The sequence below is a fragment of the Aulostomus chinensis genome, chromosome 6, assembly GCF_037954235.1.
Source record: "Aulostomus chinensis isolate RoL2024-O1b breed Wild chromosome 6, RoL_Achi_v1.0, whole genome shotgun sequence".
NCBI classification, from domain to species: domain Eukaryota; kingdom Metazoa; phylum Chordata; class Actinopteri; order Syngnathiformes; family Aulostomidae; genus Aulostomus; species Aulostomus chinensis.
In genome coordinates this window covers 31,694,023-31,717,586 of record NC_141325.1, presented here as the reverse complement: position 1 = coordinate 31,717,586, position 23,564 = coordinate 31,694,023, and the positions used below count along the sequence as shown (strand labels likewise).

Here is a 23,564-nt window from a genome sequence, read left to right as displayed (position 1 = left end):
TTTTCTTTGTCCAAGTACGTCTCTGAGACACAGCCCAACCGTACAATGGTACTATTTGCTTACTCTCTCCATCATACTGTTGTACTGCTGACATAACATCCCATTTAATGAGACAAATAAACTCATGAATTTGCTTGTCATGTCAGTGATTCAGGACGTGTGTTCTAAAAGGCAAGTGAAAGTTACTGGCGCACAAGAATGTTCCTCATCCAATGACTCATAGAGGTCATGGAGAGTCCCAGCAGCTCGCTTCTGATACTGGCAGAGCCCAAATGATCTTCCCTGGAAAGATATTGCGACTGCTAGCATCTAAAAACACAACAGTTTCATAAGAGACATGTTTTTCTCACGATATAAAATTTAGATATAGGGTATGTGCAAGTATTCAAGTAGTTGTATATGAGGATACGCTAGATTGTTGGTACAAGGTAAAACCCAAAGCATCTGAGGCCAGCTCATATCACGACGAGAGCTTCACAAGGGTTTCAGTTGCAAAGGAAAGAGACATCCCCACAAAGAGCACTGCTTCCCATCGCAGGAGATGTGTTATGTAGCTACTGTTCATCCAGCGGCTGTAGTAATTCAACAGTAACCACAGTCTCCTGAACTTCATCTGTATCTTTACTGCACACTACCTGCCTGAGAACGATGCTCACAGTTTCATGCGTTAAGTGTGCCAGACCTCATTCCGCCAGACTTTTATAAAGGGAAAATGGTAATTAAATTGGATTGAAGTGACTTCATGAACAGTTGAAGCTATGAATCAGACGGACATGACTTTGTCTCTTTTTCATCATCTGATCTTCTATTGACGTCCAAGACAAAGTCCAAGAGAATATTTTTATATTTTATAAATGAGCCCTGAAGCTGTTTGCTGTCGCTCCGCTGGCTTCTGCCTATTTCCAGGCCCAATATGCAGCGTAGTGCTATAATCTTGTCAGTATAATACAGGCGTTTAAGACAGGATCAGGCTGTCATCACTGGCAGCACAATCCCCTTACCTGAGGCTGTGGGAGCTCGCACAAGTCTGGATCCTGAGCTCTAATGCAAACTACTGGAAAGCCCCACTTTTCAAACATGCCCACTCAAACCTTTTAGGTCTAACTGCTAATATCCAGCATGGCTCGCTCACACATGCAGTGTAAGGGCGACTATGGGGAGACTTACATTCACGTTTGTGCCTCACTGGATCATCTGATCCCAAACAGGTGCGAAGCCAAACACAAATGTTGAGACTGGATTTGTTTTTGTGTGTACGCAGGAAGTGCGGGAGATGGTGGCACCTGTTCTCAAGAGTTTCCAGGCCCAGGTGAGTGACGTGTCTTTGCAGTTACATGCAGATTCAGCAGAATCCAACTAGCCAGATACACTAGACAACAGTATTTCACACTCACTGCGAGTGTGTCCTAGTCTGCAACGGTTCAGGCGAGTCAGCGTGGTACAGACTCACATCAGCAGGAAGTTTGTGAGGGGAACAGATGAGGTCAGACTTCTCCTGATGTGAGGTGGACTGAATCAAATGTGTTTGACATTTGCAAGTCAACTCTGGATGCATTTGAGTAGCACAACCTTGGAACCGACCCAGCTGTGAAGGTGTGCCGTCAGGAGCCAATGAAAATAGAGGAAAAAGCCTGGGAAGATGATTTCATAGCCTGTGTGCTTATTATCTCTACCATCATACCTGGGTCAGGGTCACACCTGTTACACCCAACGTTACCCTACCTTGCCTAGCCTTGCCCCCCCCCCCCCCACACACACACACACACACACACACCATTACTTCACACAAATTTGTTTTTCATGAGTCACCAGCTGGTCTCTGTCTCCATGTGCATTTACTCAACAACATTCATTCTCACAAGAGTTCTAGTGGGTCCACTAGGCTCAGCAATTGAAGTGGAAAGTCCTGTAGTGTGTCAGCTCCAATTTTCAGTTTTCATAAAAAATCTGAGGAAGCCAGTAGGTTAGAATTTACTCCCAGATTTTTTCATAATCTGTTAGGATTCTATTGTATCCAAAACACTGTAAAGCCACACTGGTTCAGGTGCTTTCTCTAATGTTCCTGTTCCACATGATCATTTAGTAAAACAGGAGGCGGTTCTTTGAGCGTTGTCTCCATAGCGATCGCTATGCTTGTGGAATGACTGATGTGATAGATATGGTGAAGGAATCCGTCGACTACTTTTCATCTTACTGCTCATCTGCTGCTTATTGACTGACGCCTTTTCTGTCAAAGTGAAGTAGCATCTATCTGCCATTAGCTGATCAGATATCTGGCTTCTCATATTTTCTTGGCCCGAGACAAGCCCTCATTTCCTGTTGTGATGGTATATTCACCGTGCCCCCTCTCTGACGTCGCCATATTGAAAAAGTCATCTGATACCTAGCAAGTCTCTGCTCCAGCCATTAAACCAAGGTCATAAATCACATTTGTGAGCTGCGTTATGGCCGGCAAAGAGGAGGCTTATGGAAATGATACCACAAATATGTTTCTAGTCTCACTCTGCCCTCCAAACTCCCGCTCAGTGCGAACCTGAAAGCCCCATCATCGGTAAACATGAGAACACTCAGCATGGATTGTTCAGTTCTCCTGGAAGTGATTATTGGCAGCTTCTTTTTAATGCTTTATAATTGACTATGCCCAAGCAACCGTGTTCCCTGGCAGGAGCTATCACGTTCAATACTACACTCCCGCAATACTGGCTGATTTGTGTGCTGATTCAATTACTCCAACTGTAGAGTCGCACAAATATCAGAAGCAGCCTTCCATATCTTTATTGTGCAAACAGGAACCCACAGGATTAATTTAAGCAACATTGATGTCTGACAACTGGGAGTCGAGAGATGTTTCATAGTAGATAAAATAGATGGCTGATAATGAGCGATGATTTTTTTGTGCTTGTTAGCTGCAGGCCTCTCTTGGTACCTTTCGGTCGCTCTTGTGTAACTTCCACTGGTTTACACGTTGATGGGGAAGCCAGCTGCAGTAGAAACAGCTTCTGCTAGTTTTGTGATTATGAGGTGTAGTGAGTTACTCGGCACACCATACTAATATAATCCTCTGGTGTTTCTGATACACTTTGACCTTTTTGGTAATGTCAAGCAGCTTGCGGAGGCTTGTGAACTTTACCCAGCGGTAGTCCCTGCGACCTTGGTGTAAGCTGTGGGACCTGGACCTGCTGCTGCTGCTGCAGGGGCGGATCAGGAGAAGGTGGAGCTGGAATAGAGTAACGCTCCCCCCCCAGCTGCACAGTACAGGTGGTGAACGACTGAAAAGTCCTGCCGTGTGTGTGTGTGTGTGTGTGTGTGTGAGTGAGAGAGAGTGTGTGAGAGAGAGAGAAACAGAGAGAGAGAGAGAGAGATGATGCATCTCTGCCAGAAAGAAGTGGGTCCTTGTTCCACAAGCCGCCCCTCAACACCCCCCCCCCCCTCCAGTTCGGAGGCCCAGAGGAGCGCCTCATGGTATTTGGACCCTCATCATGCCACTTCTAAAGGAGAAGTCAGCTCCTTTGAAGTGTTTGCAACATGACAGGTTTCTCTTTCTTTTCTTTTTCATTTCAGTGTTCCCCACCCACTTTCTCTCCCTTCTCCCGACCAATCTCGCCTTCTAATTATCGCTAACCAGGCAACTGATTAGGAACACGTTGCCGACCTAGTTTTCTGTGGAGCTGTAGGAGGAGAAAGGGTTAATCCCAGAGCTAGTGGCTGTCATTGGTCGCTTCCCTCCTTCTTCTCCTCTTTTTTTCATTCTGCTCCTCTCTTTCTTTCCCTGGAAGTTTGCTAATGAGGTCCCGTCAGAGCTGAGGAGAGGTGTTAATTTGGCCTTGTGAAGTAGGAAGGAGATTAAGGACAGTGAGGAGCTGAGTTTACGGCTTAAAATACACCGCTGTCCTTATTAATCCACAGGGCCCTGGGAGACCGGCGTTTTTGGTTTTATAATGAACACTGTCTTATAATGAAGGTAATTTTAATAAAAATTTACAGAGAAGAAGAGGAGATGGTACATGTCTCCGTGGTCTCAGGCACACCTTAGGGGCTGAGGGATATGACAGTTATTTCTCAAATACATGATCGCTATGGAGAGACGGACCTGTCTTCTGACTGTATACAGATAGCAGCGTTTACCAAGTCTCACCAAGACTTCTCCATGCAATTATACCCCCCTCACTTTAGAGTGTAAATTCCCTCCAGGAGAGACCCTTGTGAGTAGAGGGAAAAGAACAGTGACGGATCTCTTGTGTGTTTGTCGCCTTTTTTGTTCCGTGAGAGAACAGATTCCTCCTCATATTGTTCCTGTACCAATCTTAACATCAGGCCCAAATTAACCAGTCGGTCTATGTTTTTCTTCTCCTCTTGATGTCATTTCTGCTCTCGGAAAAAGAAAAACAGCAGTATGGACCCCTAATTACTGAAACTTGCTTTACAATGATAATCCGTGGAGTAATTTAGCGTGCACAATGAGTTGTGGTGCTTGCGCAGATGGAGATTCTGATAAATAGTTTGTAACGTGTAATTAGCGGCTCTGCCGGTTACATACCATTAACCCCTCAAGCTCAGGAATCATTATTGTCCCTCATTATCAAGCAGCAAGGTACGATGGAGCTGACTAGACATCAAAAACATCAAAGAGCCATTAAAGCTGTGCGACCTGCGGGCCAGCGGACACCTGTTTATGAGGCCAACTGAGCCATTCCTTCCCCTGAGGTGGAGCAGTGATGACGTGGGGGAAGAATGTTTTTATGCACGTTTTCTTGTTTCTATGAGGCGTTTGGACTACGCAGCAGCTTTTCAACTGTGCAAAACTGAGTAAAGACATTTCAAAATGGCTGCTGCGTCTCACCTTGACAAAGTAAGTGCTACTATTTACGGTCAGGACAGATAGATTCATAGAGTTTCTCTTATGTGGAGCTGATCATATAACTTTTCTAATCTATGGTGTCAAATGTGAGGGGGGATGAGTGGGGAAAAGATTTAATGTACCAAAAACTTTCTAACAGCTGTTTGGGGTGTCAGGTCCATTTACCTCCTCTTCATTGCATACATCTGTATCTGTTTTCAACCCAAACTGAATGTTGGAGTAGGAGAGCGAAAAGCTTCCAAAGATGTTGCCCTCAGCTCAGCTGCCCTGAGCTGGCCTGCACGCGCCGAGGTAGACAAACACCGTCTTTGATCATCCATCGAGAGACGACCAGTTCTTCCTCCTTTTTGATTAATTCCTGAAGGAAATGATAATTTCTCTTGAATGTATGAATATGTTATGAATAGTGGAATGAATCAAAGAGTAAAGGATGATAATTAATTACAGCGCTATGATAAAAGGCTGTGGGTGTTATGACGCAAGCTTCCTCCGTGTCATTATGAGAGGCTCCGTAATTACCTTTCTGCACGAGCCAGCGCTCCTGGCGCTGCTGGCGGTGAGAGTGCCGTTCACTGAGTGAGTCTAACGGTCATAAAGCTTTTCCCTGCCTAATTGTCTGAGGGGCTCTATGGCACTTTCATAGATGAGGGACTGCGCCGTTAGGAAAAATGCTCTGTGCTGCACCAGCTTTTCCAGCTCAATGAAGACAGATCTTCATCATGGGCTAAACCTTGCAGTTATTGCGTACAGATTGCTTGAGTGGACGGCTAACTTGGGAAGGCGGCTTTGGAGTGACTGAGCAGCCGAACCGTGAGTTTTTAAAGCAAGCTGCTGGTATAGATTGTACATTAATCCCACATATTTGTGTGCCAATAAAACAGGTCCCTTCCTCACATTTATTTCTGAATATTCCCTTTGTGTTATTATTCATGCCTTAGCTTATGTAAGGGGCTTTTACACACTCCTCTCTCCTCTCACTCCTCCCACCATCCTACCCTGCCCTCCCCCAGCTTTGACCTGCTGCTTCATTCCGGGGTGACGATGTATCTCTAATGCCCGTCTCCTGCTCGGCGGTCTCAGGCTCATTGAGCATAAGGCCAGACCCAGGATCTCCAGGCCATTACCTATTCATGGCACGTCCAGGCCGCCAGCCTATCAGCCAGCTGTGGGGACCATAATGGGCTCCAGGGCCATGTAAACTACTAGCTTCCTGCTCCTGGTTTATCACTTGTCTTCTTCTTCATACAAAGGAGAGGAAGATGTAGCAGGGCAGAGAGAGACAGAGCAGAAGGTTCATTAGATAATACCTTCCATGAGTCTCCTACTTCTCCAGAGGGTGAATGTCCTCTGCTGTTATCAATGCCACAAAATCTACTGACTGTACGCCATTTCAAACAAGTTTATATGTGAATATTGGATCTCATGATCTCAATAATTGTAATGGAGAACCTCAACTTGGTTTCTCAGAACCATTTTATCAAAGGAGAGTGTTATTTATGGAACATCCACTTAGACGTTTTTACCGTGTGTTTTTCATCCTGCTTCCCTGTTCCTGTTGGTTCTGGCTGTAGTGTGTCGATGGTTCGAACCACCAGCAGAGCTGCCGCTGTAAAGATGCTGTCATTCTAAAGGCCTGCAGGGCAATATGAAAGAAACTGACCTTCCACATACGCCGTGTGTCACACACCAGCCATGGTCAGTGGAGGACATCTGTCGCTATGATCATGCTTCACCTCCAAGTTGGAGCCCGTGTGCTTCGAGCCACAGTTTTGTTTGAAATAACTGTTTATTGACCAGGTTCTCATGAAGCACTTAGAGTATACTGGGCCAAGGCTGCCACCAGCTTCTGGGGCACTGGCAGGCAGAACACCAGTAGAACCTGGCATTAATTACCAGCCACATCAGTCCAATATGCTGACTGTTGATGACAACAGCATTCAGTGTTTCACTTGAAGCTCAGGAGCATTTCAGTGATTTGCAGGGTTGAAATATTCTATTTCTTCCTTTAAGTTGTGTACTCATAGTACCCAAAAAAGCTTGCATGAATGATAAACAGTGCGACAAGTACACCTGGACACAAGTGCTTCTTTTTTTATCTCTATTTTTATAGAGGTGAGTCCAGTTGCCAAAATTGATTATTTTTGAGAACCTATCAACTGAATTTTTTTTTCAACCCAAGAGCTTTGCAGGGTTCCGCCATTTTTGGGTGGCTGCTCTCCCCGGTGGCGTCACACCCCAGCTGGATTGTGACTTTTGAGGAAGGTTGATAAATCTTCTCTTCTTGTTTCCTCTCTGCTGAGTGATTGTTGAGTTTCTGCTGGGTGTTTTTGTGCTGAGATGCCTCAACCTTTCCATGTGTCACTCCTATCTGATCTGATTTTGTGTGTGTGTGTTTGTGTGTGTGTGTGTGTGTGTATGTGTGTGTGTGTGTGTGTGTGTGTGTGTGTTGGCATGTTTGTTTCCCTGTCCTGACTGATGCCCTGTCGGAGTGTCCCAGTTGAGTGTATTCATCATTATGGATGTGTGTTTAGAGCCAGGGATGCACACCAGGTAAAGAAGGCGGGGATGTGGTGTGTGTGTGTGTGTGTGTGTGTGTGTGTGTGTGTGTGTGTGTTATAAATAGGCATTTGGCTCTCTAGCCATGTGGAATTGATGAGTTTCAGCACATTCTGCTCTACAGTGCCAGGTTTAATTTTTACCGTCCTGACAGCACAAACCTCAGAGCCTGGAGACGTCACGCCTGACTGCCACTGCTGTGCAAATGTTAGCCGTGTTTGAGGATGGACGCACGCACAGCGCTGGCTGCACCACTCCTATTGGCTCGTCTGGCTGGCTCCTCTAAACCCCTGTCACCTTAAGAGACAGGCAATCACTTTCCCCTCCTGACCCCTCACCAAACAGACACTTACCAGCAGTGGACAGTAACTAATCTAAGAGGCAGCTTCAAGACAGAGCTCGCTCCAGTCTAACATGGTCAACTGCTTGTAATGAGACAGGTGAGAGCCTCCCTCCAGGCAGCCCAAGGTCGAGAGCAGCAGAACCAGCGCCGCTCCTGAGATTTTTCAACTCCTGGCTCACTCTCAGCTGCTGGCAGTGGCACAGTCAAATTAGCCAATAAAAATGTGTGAAATCGGTGGCTCGGTGCTGGAGAAGACATGCCAGAAGAAATAAACATCAGTGCTCCCACAACCAGTAAAAGCTCATGTGAGGAGGAAAGGCTGAACGGGAGAGCCGCTTCGCCAATTCTACGGTGCAATTCTCTGATTCAGGAGCAAAATCCGAACTGCTCAGGCAGAGGGAGAGAACGCCAGTGTGGATGCCCGGTGTCAGATCAGGAGAACGTGAGGATCCACCGTCCTCCTGGAGTGATTTCATCCCGCTGAAGCCTGGGAATACCAGTCTTCATTTCACATGATGCTCGCCTGTGAAGTTTTAATTTCAGCACAATCTAAACACGCTAATTAAATATCATAACTTTTCGAAGAGCCTCCTGTAAAGGTACCTGAAATTTTAATTTAGACTTCAAAAGAGCGAAGACTTTAAAGCAAATCTATTGTTTTTCATTTAGACTTGCAATTTTCTTTTCTCTGCCGTACCGCTCTATGTAGCGATGATTGATCTGCTAATTAAAATATGCAGAGGGGGGAAAATATTAACTGCTCCTCTTTTCACTTTCTTTTTGTTTTAGAAAACAGCCGACAAATGTTCCTTCTCTCTCAGCGCAGATAATTAAATTTTTGCACATTGATGTTCTTTACACAGCATTCATCGGCCTCATTATTTTTCCATTTTCATCTTTCTGGTGAGAGATCGATAGATTGATAAAATGATGGAGTCTATCTTAAATAATGCAAGCAGAGAAAAGTTACACTTACTTTGCTGCTGGCTAAGTGTTTGAACTCTTATTCTTCTTTCAAATTGTATTTAATATCCCATGAAGGTAAATCTTGCAGTGTTACGTGCAGTGTGGATCTTTTTGCTGCAAAAAAACCCAACGATGCAGCGTCTCCCCAGTTTCAGTGGGCACGTGCTATATGGGGTGATGCTTGTCAAGGCTAATATCCAAAATGATAAAGAATCCGGCAATTCAAAGAAAGACAGCATGAAGTAGGCCAATTAGTACCTAGGGAACGTTTTGCTAGAAGAGATAGCAGCTCCAAATGTCACATGCAGGAACATTAGGACCGATTGTTTATAATATGACCTGACAGTTTGGGTCTCTTTAATATGGGATTAAGTACAATTCTAATTAACATGTGGCTCTATTAAAACTAGCAGCTGCGAGAGAAGGAATGTTCTTACCAGGGAGGCAGCAACTCTTCTGATGATTCCACATTAAATTGTTGCTTCATCTTCCACAAATCAAACGTGTTTTTTGCACTTTTAAAGAGATCTGCTCTTTTTTATTCTTATTTTACACTGGAAATACGACATCCTAAATCACACCCGCCACCCTTAACTATCTAAGCCTACAGATCAGAGTGTTCTTTGCCTTTGTCACAAACAGATATATGTTTTAAAGTCCCACTGCAGGGCTCTCTGTTTCATCAGAGACATAAAGTGGCCTTGGTGGCCTGAGGAGAGTGTTAAACACATCCTCAATTAAAGCAAAATAACTTGGCGTCTCTGCTCGTGATTCCTCCTGAAGTCCCTGTAATTGGGTCTCGGTGGATTTAGCGGCAGGGCTCCGGTTCTTATTCTGGAGTGGAGGGCCCAGCCTGGAGTGGGGCCGAGAGGACGGCCAGCAGGAGAAACAGCTTCTGGTTTGTTGGCGTCCGCAGCCAAACGGGAGGACAGGTGGAGAGTGCAGAGTATCAGTGGCTAAGTACAGGAAAGTTTTCATTACTTTGGGATCTGTTCCAACGTGTCTATGATAGTATTCCTATTGTTACTCTTCACTATATGCTTGATGTTAAATCTACGTATTAATGTGGTAATATGTGCCAATAAATATTCTATTTACAATTTAATGTAACAGAAAACCATTATTTGTGTCATGGTTTCCCTCCAAACATCAGATCTTGTATAGCTCCTTGAAATGTGTGTGTGTGTGTGTGTGTGTGCGTGTGTATGTGTGTTTTTGTGTGTGTGCGTGTGTGTGTGTGTCTTCGACTGGGGTGACATGTGAAGGACAGCCGAAGGTGCAGTGAGATCCAGTGATGGGTCTGTTTTATTACATCTCATATTGAGACCAATCTCTGCCCGTTCACCTGAAGGACAGCCAGCTATTCCCTAACTAAATTAGCCGGCCGCCTGGCGCTGTGTGAGAGGACTTCCGCAGATGCACACACACACACACACACACACACACACACACACACACACACACACACACACACACGACGGGTAGAAGCAGTCATGCAATATTGTGTATTTTTCTCCTCACTTCCTCTCATGCAAGACCTCACACACACCTACATGTATAATGGCATGTTTTCTCTTTCTCTCTGTCTCTCTCACTCACTCACACACTCACTCACACACTCACACACACACTCACACACCCTTGTTGAAGGCACCTATGTTTGTATAATTGCAGTCATTGTGGCAAGTTGCATGTTTGTCCCCCTGTCAAGGAGCCTTGCAGACCTCCTTCTGGGATCATGTGACATAAATCTCTGTTCTAGAGTGTAGGTAGATGTTACTCTGTGTGTGTGTGTGTGTGTGTGTGTGTGTGTGTGTGTGTGTGTGTGTGTGTGTCCCATCTCAATCTTCCAGCCTCCGTGCTGTAGCAGTATGGAGGTGTAGCCTCAAAGACTCTGGGAGGTTGAACGTTTTCTTCCCTAATGAAATATCTTTTGTACAGTCTGGTTTTTTCACACACAGCGGATGTTCTAATGAGGCAGATCCTGAAATAGCAGTGGGGCTAGCACTGCAGAACTATGATGTCCCATGTGAGAACTTGCCCAAATCACAGTGGCTGCAGCCGTGCGTCAGGTTTCTTTATTTATAACCCGTACGGAATTGTCCTACACTCAGAGCATATGGAGGGTTATGTAATCCTCGGCATCCAATAGATAACTACCAAAGTCAGATCCTATATATAAAGCTTGCCGAGAGGTGTTTCCGAGGCTGCTTTGGATGGATTTAGCACTCATGATTGTTTGCTCCACAAAGACGTAAACAGATGTTATTCATTTCTTTCAAAGGGTTGGTCCAGAGATGCATCAGTCTCACTGAGGTTGGAAGGTGTTTGAGGTACAAAAAAAGACAAAAATGCCTTTGAAGTCTCATCTCTGAAGTACAGTACTCCTGTTCCCTTCCCTTCTGAACACACTCACGTACATTTGGGTTTTTGAAATGAAGTCGCTAGTAAAACCGGCTGATCCTGTTCTCATCTTGAGAAGACAAGGAGTTGCCTTGCTTTTCTGGTGTGTGACATTTGAAGCCCTGAATGCAACCAACACACTAGACAGATGTGCACTGTTGTCAAAACAGCGTCTCAGGCTCCAACAGAGCAACGAGATGAACACACAGGAGCCAGCGCAACCTGAGAAGAGGGGTGCTACCAGAACAGGATTTAGATGGACTACGGCCTGGAAGTCTGGATTTGTTTGAACCCCAAACTGGGGGAGTGGCTCCGTCAGATTCCACATATCAGATGTAGTAAACAAACCCTTTATCCTGCGAGCTCATGTCACTCACGTGATTTGATGAGTGCACGTCGTGTGGCATTTTCGTCAGATTACAGCAGTTATTTTTGGTTATGTCATATTGATAAACAGGTGAAGTACAAACAAACAGAAAAAATGAAAAAAGAATGACAATACGTTTTGTGGTTTGGTGACAACTTCCTGTACATGTTCATGTACTATCATAACCAGGGAGCCCATTACATCTCCCTTAGAATAAGAAACACACAAGACCCCCCTCCCCCCCAGCACATAGAAACAGATCTGAGCGACAGGAAGAAGCTGAGGTGGTGGCGATGGGGGGGGGGGGGGGGGGGTGATAATGCTTGACGCAGCAGCACCATAGACACGTCGCAGCAGGGAGAATCAGGGAGGCTGGCAGATCTCTGTTTAAACAAGTTCCTCTGGTGGGGGTGAAGGTGAGGCTGGAGCCGACCGACCGCAGGCTGCCACGAGAGCAGAACACTCATTCATAACATAAATAGAATACCAACTCTACATTTGTTTTAATGATGTGACGCTCTCGTCAGGCTGTCACAGGCTTTCTGCCTACCAAATGCACATACACCCAAGTATTGTTACTGTAATCAAGAAATCCATCGAAAACTCTTTGGTAGCTGTAGTAGAGGCAGCATGGAGGACAGTGATGAGTTTCTGTTTATTTTGTATTTTTATCTGTAGTGTGAACAGTGTCACAGTGTCACTGCTTGGGCACAGATGGTTTTTAATTTAAATTTCCTGGTGTTCCTCCACGTTCATTGTTTACAGTGAAGCTCCACTTGTCGTTTGTGTGTCCGAGAGTGGAAGCACCAGAGGATGCCTGCAGATTACTGTGTTCAGCTGGGTTTTGTGCTCCCATCAATGCAGATCAGAGCTGATAAAACCCCCAGGTCTCCTGCAGAAGGGAACACTGAGTAAAGATGTTCCCTCTGAAGAAAAGAGGCGAGTTTTAGTGGGTTTGTTTGAAAACAAGTCTGTGTTGTGCTACTTTCAGCATGTCATCTGATTCCATCACTGGTGATTCAACCCGGAGTGACACCTCACATCTGTCACATCGAATAGTTATCAGAAGGAAAGCTGCTCATTACAATCATGACATCGAACGGCTGGCAAGAGGTCAATCAGTGTACATTAAACCAAACAGAGCTCATTTGTTTTACAGCTTTTAGTGGCGGGTTGGCACCAGCATACATGGGCTTTAGGCTGGCATCCAGCAGGCATGGAGGTGCTCCCAGCAGAGAGGCCTTGGACAGCCCTCCAACGGATGAATATGAGGGGACGGAGTGGGCTCTCTCCTACTCAGCTGATATACAGAGGGGTGACAAATTAAAGGAAAAACCCAAAATGAACTGCGTCTGGCTGAGTTGTTGCTGCCAGAGCAGCTGCAAGTGCCTGGAATCTTAGTCCCAACATGCACTCTGGCGGTGTAGCGATGGGCCCTCCATACAGTACAAGTTCATTCGTGTTGAGATCTGGTGACATCCAGTGCTTAACTGTGCATCTACCTGTGTCTACCTGTGTCTCTACCTGTGTCTACCTGTGTCTCTACCTGTGTCTCTACCTGTGCATCTTCCTGTCTCTACCTGTGCATCTACCTGTGTCTCTACCTGTGTCTACCTATGTCTCTACCTGTTTCTGCCTGTGTCTCTACCTGTGTCTCTACCTGTGTTTCTACCTGTGTCTTCCTGTGTCTCTACCTGTGCATCTACCTGTGTCTCCACCTGTGTCTACCTGTGCATCTACCTGTGCATCTACCTGTGTCTCCACCTGTGTCTACCTGTGCATCTACCTGTGCATCTACCTATGTCTCTACCCATGTCTACCTGTGTCTCCACCTGTGCATCTACCTGTGTCTCTAACTGTGTCTACCTGTGTCTCTACCTGTGTCTCCACCTGTGCATCTACCTGTGTCTCTAACTGTGTCTACCTGTGTCTCTACCTGTGTCTCTACCTGTGCATCTACCTGTGTCTCTACCTTTGTGTCTACCTGTGTCTAACTGTGTCTCCTGGTGTCTCTACCTGTGTCTCTACTTGTGTCTACCCGTGTCTCTGCCTGTCTCTACCTGTGTCTACCTTTGTCTCTACCTGTGTCTCTACCTGTGTCTACCTGTGTCTCTACCTGTGTCTCTACCTGTGGCTACCTGTGTCGACTTGTGTCTCTACCTGTGTCTCTGTCTGTGCTCTTTCTTGTGTCTCTACCTTAGCTTTTACCTGCACCTGCACCTGTACCTGTACCTGTACCTGTGCCTAGGACAGTACTTCTTCCCCAGGTGTCCCTCCAGAGTTCAATCTGAAACAGTTCCTGTCATGTTGCTGCCATGCTGATTTTCTCGAAGTTTTCTGGCTGATGGCTGGAAAACTGAGATTGGAGGCGAGTTTGTAATATACTCCAAAGTATTGTTTAGAACTTCATAGGGCCAGTAAACGTGTCTTCAAAGCATTTCTGTAATACAACTGTGATCAAAATCCTCCACCTTGCTTACCCTAAGTACAACCTTATTTAGGAAATGGATGTTTTATATTCTTAGACAGTTTTGTTGCCAAGGAAGCTGTTTGTCTGTCTGTCAGCAGGCTAACGTAAGATCTATGTAGCTGATTTTCACCAAACCTAGAGCAAGGACGGCGCGTGGGGCAGGTGGCTTGGTGGCTCAGGGTTCAGTACTTGTTCCAGGTCTTGCTTGCGTGGAGTTTGCATGTTCTCCCCACACATGCATGGCGAGGAGGCGTTGTAGGAGAATGAGAGTTGTCTCATCACTATGACCTGTGCTGACACTAAAACATGTCAGTACACATAACAAAGACAGGAGTCCCCCCACATACATGTGATACAGAGACACCCACGTACAGACAGCCAAGGTCCAAGATGAGTGTAATGGGGGAATGTCCCATTCCTTTCTGGTCCTTGAAGTGTAAAGTCCATCACGTCACACACACACACACACACACACACACACACACACACACACACACACACACACACACACACACACACACACACACACAGCCTGAATACAGTATAAAAGGTATGTCATGATTCTGTATCGGGGGAAGACGTCTCTGATTGCGTTGCTAGTAGGGTTCGTCGCTGAGAATAAAGAGACTCAGGCCTCTGATTCCTCTCATCCACCTTTTCCGCCACAACAGCGTCCATGTTTAATATGTGACTATAGGACAGGAAACTGCTGTAGATGGACTCCAGAAGCTCAGATGTTTGATCAAGATGTCTACAAGCTGAATTGTCAGAGTGCCAGCTGGTGGTTACAGGAAGTGATGGAACAAACGTCACATGAAATTGTGGATTTATTTTTTGGTGGGTGTGGGGTGGTGAATGTCCCCTCATTTCTGTGAAAGCATCTGCTTCATGTTCCATCCATCCATCGTCGTCCATCGTCGTCTTCCGCTTATTCCTTACTAGTAAGGGTCGTGGGGGGGTGGAGCCTATCCCAGCATCTACGGGCGAGAGGCGGGTTCACCCTGGACAGGTCGCCAGTCCATCGCAGGGCCAACACACAGAGACAAACAACCATTCACACTCACATTTATACCTACGGTCAATTTAGAGAACCAATCAGCCTCGTCCCCAAATTGATGTCTTTGGACTGTGGAGGAAGCCGGAGTACCAGAGAGAACCCAGCAGGAACAGGGAGAACATGGAGACACTCCTTCTTGCTGTGAGGCCACAGTGCTGACCACTGCACCACCGTGCAGCCATTGCTTCATGTTCTTACACACAATAATTAATGTTTTCCCTTTAATTTTTCACCTAGTCTTATGAGCCCCCCCCCCCAAGCTGGCATTCACAAAGACCAAAGCAGTCTGAATGACTGGCGTCTGCCAGCACAACCAAATAATGGTGTGAAAATCTTCTTTGCCCCCCCAACACACGCATAACTCACACACATTCTCAGACACACTGACACACACTCGCTCTCTCTCTCTCTCTCTCTCTCTCTCTCTCTCTCTCTCTCTCTCTCACACATACACACTCACTCACGCACGCACACACACACACACACACACACACTCTCCTAAGATCAGTGTGAACCTTCACCTGGTCCTAATTATAGCAGATGCAGGCACATCTCTGTGGCGATCTGTCATCGACAGGCCTCTCCAGTCAGCCTGGGAGTGATATCTCTGTAAAATATGTATGACATCAAAAAGCCTTAAAGGTTATTACAAATTAATAATGAGTAGTGGGCCAAGAGCAGTAAAAAATAGCCTTCCCTTGGTGTCGTGTTTAAATGTTTAATTTAACACGCTCTGGTATAAATGTGGACTGCCTCCCAGCAATATGTGCAGGGCCCCGAGGCCTCGCCAGACTGTTAGCAGTCTGGAACAAGCAAACTCAGACCACCAGGCTCACATGTATTAAGATCGACATCCCGATTAGGCCGATTCATGCATCTGCAGCTGTCAACTGTTATCTTGAAAAAGCACTGTGCTTCTATCTTTGCATCTCAAACAGCATTCAGAATTATACAAAAACACTAAAGGAAGCCGTTTTACTTACATCACTGGTAAAGTCTCTGTAGAATGCGAGACAGGAAAGCTCCTTCTGAGCGTTTCTCTGAAGCAAGGAATCACTGGCCCTGAACCCTCCTCACAGTAATGTCTGAGGACACTGTACAAAATTGCCTTATTTATGCCTGTAATGTAAGCTGTCTGTTCCTGTGTCGCTCATTCTCTGTGGAACCGGCGACGGTGGCAGCTGAGTGTGGAGTGAATTTGCCGGGCGACTACCTGGGAAACATCAACAGTCATTAATTATGTAAAACTCCTCTCACAGTGGGAGCAGGGAGAGCTGCATACAACTGCAGCGCCCGCTCCGATTAGACTCAATGTTCTCTACAATGAGCACCGGGGGCGAGGAGGGATTATCAGGCTGCCGCCACGGCCCCCCATAGAATCACACACACACACACACACACACACACACACACACACACACAACAGTCCACACACACACTTTCACACACTAAATGTGATGTTCTACTAAGTTCTGCACCAATGTATGCTTGTGTTTAGCTGAGGAGGAGAATCTCTGCTGTCTCTCCTCCCTAGTCACCCCATCATTCACTTCCCTCTATTGCACAGCCTGCTACTTCTTTTTTCTCGCCGGCAATTGTCTGCTTTCCGGCGTTCTCACTACAATGACTGAAATCGGCAAATCTGACAGGACAAATGATGTGCTGTGTTTGTCAGGAAGGCTGTTTGGTTGTTGATGGTGCTGCCAGCTGAGCTGAGCTGGTCTCCACTATCTGGGACCAAGCAGGTTGTCCTGCTCAGGCCTACCTGAGATCTTCCTCCAAGCACTGCAACTGACAACCAGATTCATCAAGCAAGTAATGGATCTCATTTCTGCAGCATGTGTTTCCAATCCGTCTTCTGTTAGCAGCACTTTCAGAAGAGTTTGGCAGGCTACAAGTCATCTCTGCAGCGCTTGGTTCCTCCGTAAGCTGCGCTCCTCTTGCCACGGTCCAAGACTCGTTCATCAGCACTGCTCTTTTACGTGGATGCAGCTCTGGCATGATGTTCCTCCATGCTGAAACAAAGGCAGCACTGACACCTGTAATTAATTAGGCTATTATGCATTCGGCAATGATAATTGCCTCACTGGAAAGTCACCAGCCTTCTAAGAGGGAGAGAAAGGAGAGGTGGATGGAGAGCGTTATCCATCATAGTGGAGTGCCCCCCCCCCCCCCATGTCACGCTGTCTCACCTTGAGTAGTGTAGGCAGGACTAGAGAAACACTGTCAACACGTGTCTGAGGGCGAGACATGCAGCTGCCCCCCAACCAGCGGCCTGCCAGGATCCATCCCCTCCAGGGCTTCAGCTCGCTCTGGCACAGTTACCCATGACACCCCATCTGTTGTAGCGGTGTTCAGTAGGGCAGTACAGTGCTTGGATAATGGGGGCACTTTATTTTTATAATTAGCCCGTACCTACACTTTTCCTCTCTCCTCTTAGCACTTCTCTCAGACGGAAATCTACTGCAGATGTACTCATTACTACTTCTCACAGCATTCCCTTTCAGCACATCAACCGGTGCCTTCATCTCAGCCTCATCACGCCCCCGCTCCCTCCCATCCCGGCATGATAGATATGTTTTCAGCAGACACACTTTCCTCAAGGTTTAGGTCATTTGCTGCATCAAACATTTAAAAGAACAAACTCAAAAGAAAATGACAACTTTTGTCTTTTGAACTACAAAGACTTTCAGGAAAGATTTGTTTCACTCCCTCCATTTATCTCTCATCAGCTCTTGACTTTGACTTTGCCATGACTTTGAGGAGGAAGCACCAAAGCTGGTGTTTTTGAGTTTTGTAGAGATACAGAGTTACAGAACGGCTCTGCTGTCTGTTGATGAGGAGGGGACCCAGAAGACACTGCTGCGTGTAGGAGACAGCAGGCTCTTTGATCCCGGTTTAACCGTGTGCCGTGTACTCTTTCCCATCCTGTTCCTTGCGCCTTGTCCATCGGGATTATGTCAGCTCCTCCTTGATCTGTGGTGGTCTGTTTATTCTGTCTGGGTCACAAAAGTGTCCTCCACTAGGTCTTGACCGAAGGCCTCATTCGTGTCCCCTATATATTCAGCTGAAACAGCAGTTCAGGAAATGTGCACAGAAATACGTGGTTCCCAGAGGATGAATCTGTGTACTTGCAGGTCAGCGGGTCACTTAACCTTGAAAGTATTTCGGTGTGTATACATGACAGTGTGATTTTTTTTTCTCCATGCCACCGAGAGGCTGATTTCTATGGTATTGACTCAAATATCTCAACAACTACTTGAAACATTCTTATGAAATTGAGTATAAACATTCATGTCCCCCTCAGATTGTTCCCCTAATGTTCCTGTCAGGGCACCCAGGTTGGGCAGCGGTCTGTTTTGTTGCCTATCAACACGGTGCTCATCGGTTCAGTTCCCTGTGTTCTTGGTTGGGCCTCCACACACATAAACCAAATCAGCTGCATCAGAGGAAGATATGAGATACTGGATCAGTAATGTTCCATTCCAGTCCATTCAAAGTGCCTACAGTTGTGTTTTTTAATGTGTCACTGTAACGTGTGTTCACATCAGGAGCATAAAATGTGGAATATTTGTCCTTTTATTTGGCTGAGAGCAGTTCTGCAGCACCAGAGTGGCAGCAGCATTAGACACGTGTGCAAGCTGGCTGCTGATTGACAGGCAGCCCTGATCAGAATTGACGCAGCAGTGCGATGTGTCAGTGGTCTGACTGCTCATCTCACTGGGCAGCCTGAGATGGCCGCCGCCATGCTGCTTCCACTGCACTGAGATAGGTGTCACCATGATTAAATCTGACCTCAAACACAGCCTGTGTACACTGTGTGTGTGTGTGTGTGTGTGTGTGTGTGTGTGTGTGTGTGTGGTGGGGTGGGGGGTACACAAGTGTCACAACATCTAGATGGTATTGCAGTAGTGTTTACCTCCTCCCCTCTCCTCCGCTCACCTGTCAGTCATTCCACACCAACTCATCTCCTCCACTGAACCTACAGTCAACACAAACACACGCCAGCCGTTGCCGCTGTTAGCTGTCACTATTAAAGTAGCCTTTTCCTGCCTCTCTGTGGAAAACTGCCCTTCTCTGACATACAAATCATGCAGACGGTGTGGCTGTACAGTAGCAGGTGAATTGTTGAATAGTTCAACAGGGATTCCTACAATTAGTTCTTCAACTTTGAAAACAACATACATTTGAAACAGCAAGTCGAAGAAGAAGACCAATATTCTAAAAGCTGTGTTGTCAGGAGCAGCAACCTACAGTTAACTACTGCATTATTCCACTTAATACAGGTATAAATATATTTTTGATGCCATTATTAGGCTCTTAATTAAAACTGAAAGAGGTTTACGCTGTTCTGTGCGTCTTTATTGATCAAACCCTAAAACATTACGTCAGGCATATTTGATTGAATTAATAATGAAAACAACAGCAGCCCTGATATGTACATGCAGATATTAGTGCTTCCTCGCTCCCCACTGTTGCATATTAAACCTCTGTGTGCTATTTCGTCCTTGTAATTCAACTAAACCAATGCTGCAATGTTGCAACAGCTTTCGTACGTAGTTCCCAGGACCCCGGACCACTGGATCCAATAGGTGTTGGAATCTTTTTTTTATTGGAAAGAACTCTCTGCTGCAGGTTAAGACAGAAAACGGGGAGAAATTTGGCGCTGAAAATGTGTGTACAGTAGAAGTTAGCAATATGATTAACATTGGAGGCATTGTAAAGATTTGACCAAGATTCTGTCTGTGCAAACCTACACACAGCTCTACTTTCCAAGGCATTTTGTTGACTAAAACTAGACTGCAAGTGTTCCTCATTTACCTTTTTCAGATTTAGTCTCCAAAACAAATTGGCTACACTGGGACAAACTTCTGGAGATTTTGTTCACTGAAATGGCACTAAAAGTGACAATCATCAGATTACTCAAATATGATTACAGAAAAAAAGATGCATTTCATACAAAAGACTAAAACTAAATAAATTCAGCCACTACTTTTTTTAAATGAACAGACATGTTAAAGCTCATCATGAAGAACTTTGGCTCAGCTAACAGTTTTTATAGATAGCAGTTGTAGCATACTGTGTTAAGACTAATATGCTCACTTTTAGAAATTTACACGGAACTACGATCAAGACCAGATTAAAAATTGCTGCCAGAATTAACACCAGCAGCTGCCATGGAGCAACACCTCATTTCCTCAACACTGGCATGAACACAAAAAAGCAAATGTCTGTCAGGAATTCAGAGGATTTTTGTGGAAGGGTTATGACAAGTGGAGGTGGGTGGTCTTTTCCCTGTTTAGTCCTAATAAGCCTGGACTGGGACCAGGGTTGTTGTGACATCCTGTCAGCCTGTAGGCTGGACTGGCGCTCCATGAGCAGCACAGTAGGATGGACTCCCTCTGATTGTGCACTGACCTTTGCATCAGGGGAAAGATGACAGGTAATTTAGAGGCCTCAGGGACACTCGCTGTCCCCAAAACACCCACAACAGTGACCGCGTTCACCTTGAGATGGCGCGTGGGCGCTGTGTGTACGTATGTACGTACGTACCTACCACAATCACATGCTGGGTCGTCCATGGGGACGCATGCATATGCAGACATACTCCAAGCTGGAACACACGTAAACACACACAGGACCCACTTTTAACACCCGCTCAGAATCATCATACACCTCAGTCACCTGCGTCATCACATCCCAGACACAACAACCGAATCACAGGGGTAAGGCAGAGGGGAAAATGAGGATTTTGAATGATAATGACATAATCACCAGTTGTGATAATTGTAATTGATGACTGCATAATTGCTAATTGCGTTCTTTATGGAATCTCTCTTTTCAGTTGTCTCTCTTTCTGTCTGGGAGTCATTCAGTGGCCCCTCACTCCACTTCTACTTCATTCATCCGCCCTCTTTTCACTACAACACATGCTAGCTTGTTAGCACATATGCAGGCATACCCACACTTTTAGGTGCACACACACTCAGACTTACTAGCAAGTGCTATTCTCAAAGGCTTATCAGTACGTATTTCCCACCAGCCTCGTCCCAGAAGCTGCGCTCTGCCCACTCGGTGGCGGCATGAAGAGTTATGGACGAGTGCTAACAGGTTTCCTTTGTCTCTCTCCTGCTACTCTGCCTCAGGCTTTACTCCTGCTTGTAAACTCAAACTGTGGCCAAGCCCATTCCCTCGGTAGCCATATCCTTTATCACAAAAGGAGTGAAAACAAAGAATGTGCTGTTAACCGAAGTCTGGGCCAGAGCTGTATCTGGCAGCCCAAATACGCGAAGAGATTTACCAGCTGCAGACCATCGTAGTCAGTACTATATGCTTGTATCTGGCAATCTGCAGTCCCATGTACCTGGCTGGAATATCAGTGACGAAACCCTTGTTAAGGCGGGTCGTGCGGGCCGGCAAGTATCTGTATGTATAGCAAGGGCTAAAGTGAGAAGGCACAAGACAGGCATGTGATTGATGGCTTTGCTGGCATCTGTAGGCAGGTTAATGGTTTGATTGTCGAGGTAATCTCTGTGTTCTCTTGTTAAAGGATGATGGAGGGCCAGGAGACCCTTGTGTCTCTTGAAGCTGAAGCTGGAGCTGGTGTCTTCACAGGTTCTCAGGTTTTTCCATGTGCATGTACCATCTAGTTGGATGTACAGTATGTGGTTCAGAGGATGCCAGGCCAGTTCAGGTGCGAGCTCAGGTTGGTATTAGTTTGTCTTGGTGTGCAAGTGCAGGCTGAAGGGCTGGGATACGTTATTGACACACCACCACACCACTACTGCTCAGAGTATGAAGCCTGAACCGTCACTGTGCTCCTGACTGACACCTCAAGCTAACAACGGTGTTTATGGTACCAAGCGTGCTTCACATATTTTCTGTTTGTGAAGCAAGAGCGGTGTTGGTCGGGGAGGTGGGTGGAGCTGGTACTGTAGTTAGGAGCGGGTTGAATTGGGGTATAGCTGAGTGGAAACAACAGCACAGTGTAGCAGGGAGCTGGCTGGGAGCTGCAGACTATTGCATCTGTATTGATTGGGCTCCAGCCTTTTCCATTTTCCATGAACTCCTCTGAGCTGCTCCAAGTGGGACTGATGGGGGGATTTGCTAGATCTTTATGATATTTCTTTAAACATGATGCTGTCATTATGTCTCCCTGGGGAACACAGCAGCCATTTCCAGTAAATCAAATGCTGTCTGTCGCTCGCTGTTTTCCACACACCTTATTTCGAACCCCACTAAATAGCCCCAGCAACCCCCCCACACATACACACTACAAGCACCCACCATTCTCATAAGCATTTTTAGCCTTTTCAAAATTAGTAGTTTTCAAGGGCAGTCATACCAATGAGGAGCAGCAGGGCAAAGCCATAGTACACACTTGACCCTCTGTCCACTGAGCTGATCCAACAGAGGCTGTAATCCACAGTGACAGAGATGACACAGACAATAGATGAAAATAATTTGGATCCTGTCTGCTCTCAGAGTACCGAGTACCGAGTGATTTGGACAAGCCTGATCTGATTTACTGTCGTAGCGCAGAGGATGCGGAGAGCTAGCTCCGATTTACAAACAGGAGCTGGGAGCAGGGTAACCCACATATCCACTCGTGCAGGTGCCCTCTCCATGGGGCCAGGTGGTGGCTAATTCACTTTCTTTGTCCCTCCTAATGAATTGTTAATTGGTTTGCATCACCTGCCGAGCTGAGGATAGCAGGTGCCGCTGGTGACGGAGGCCACTGTCACACTGGCACCTACATTTAACAGGCCAAATGTCACCTCACAACATGGAGCAACTTGGCCATTAAACAGTGAGAATACCGTCATAGTTCATGGCTTGTTTCTCTAGGTGGCCGTTGCTGTACAGTAGATACAAGATGCATTTGTTGTCATGTGGGGTTTTGTTCATCTGCTCTGTTTAAAAGCATAAACTTATTATATGCAAGTCTTGAGATTATATCAGTCCATCTTTCCCTAAATTGCGTTTTCTCTCCTGCAGGTAGTTGCTCTGAACAAACGCAGTAAGGAGGCTGAGTCTGCATTCCTGGGAATCTACAAACAGCTTATCGAGGCCCCAGGTGAGTCTCCCACTAAGACCAGAGGTGTGCATCCTAATAAACACTAACACCAGCAGCAGCAAAAGCCCCAAACCTTCACAGAGTACATCTAGAATTAGGAATTTCCCTTCAATCCCCATCTGATATCACCGGACCAGTAGACTTTCACAGGCATACACAGGGTTCCCACGCGTCCTTGACAACATGGAAAACCTGGAAAATGATTGACCAATTTTCCAGTCAAGGCAGCCCGGTGGAGCAGTGGTCCTCACTGTGGCCCCCAGCAAGAAGGTTGTGGGTGGAGCCCCGGCTGCAGCACGGGGTCTTTCTGGGTGAGTCTCCATGTTCTCCCTGTTCCTGCTGGGTTCTCTCTGGTACTCCAGCTTCCTCCACAGTCCAAAGACATCAAGAGGGACCAGGTTAATCCAGACTCTAAATTGACCGTAGGCGTGGCTGGGAGAGCCAATGGTTGTCTGTCTCTATGTGTT

The 23,564-nt window shown here is 46.2% G+C and overlaps 1 protein-coding gene across 5 annotated transcripts in view; it reads left to right on the top strand.

Moving 5' to 3' along the window:
• Positions 1-23,564, top strand: part of cux2b (cut-like homeobox 2b) — a 96,230-nt gene that overhangs the window by 41,769 nt on the left and 30,897 nt on the right. For 4 of the 5 annotated variants that reach the window (XM_086207604.1, XM_086207605.1, XM_086207606.1 and 1 more), the window contains 2 exons: positions 1,262-1,309; positions 23,019-23,097. In XM_086207604.1, coding sequence (XP_086063730.1) covers positions 1,262-1,309; positions 23,019-23,097 — 127 coding nt within the window. Of the gene's footprint in view, positions 1-1,261; positions 1,310-21,570; positions 21,727-23,018; positions 23,098-23,564 lie in introns of those variants that run through there. The other variant, XM_086207607.1, reaches the window with a different exon arrangement.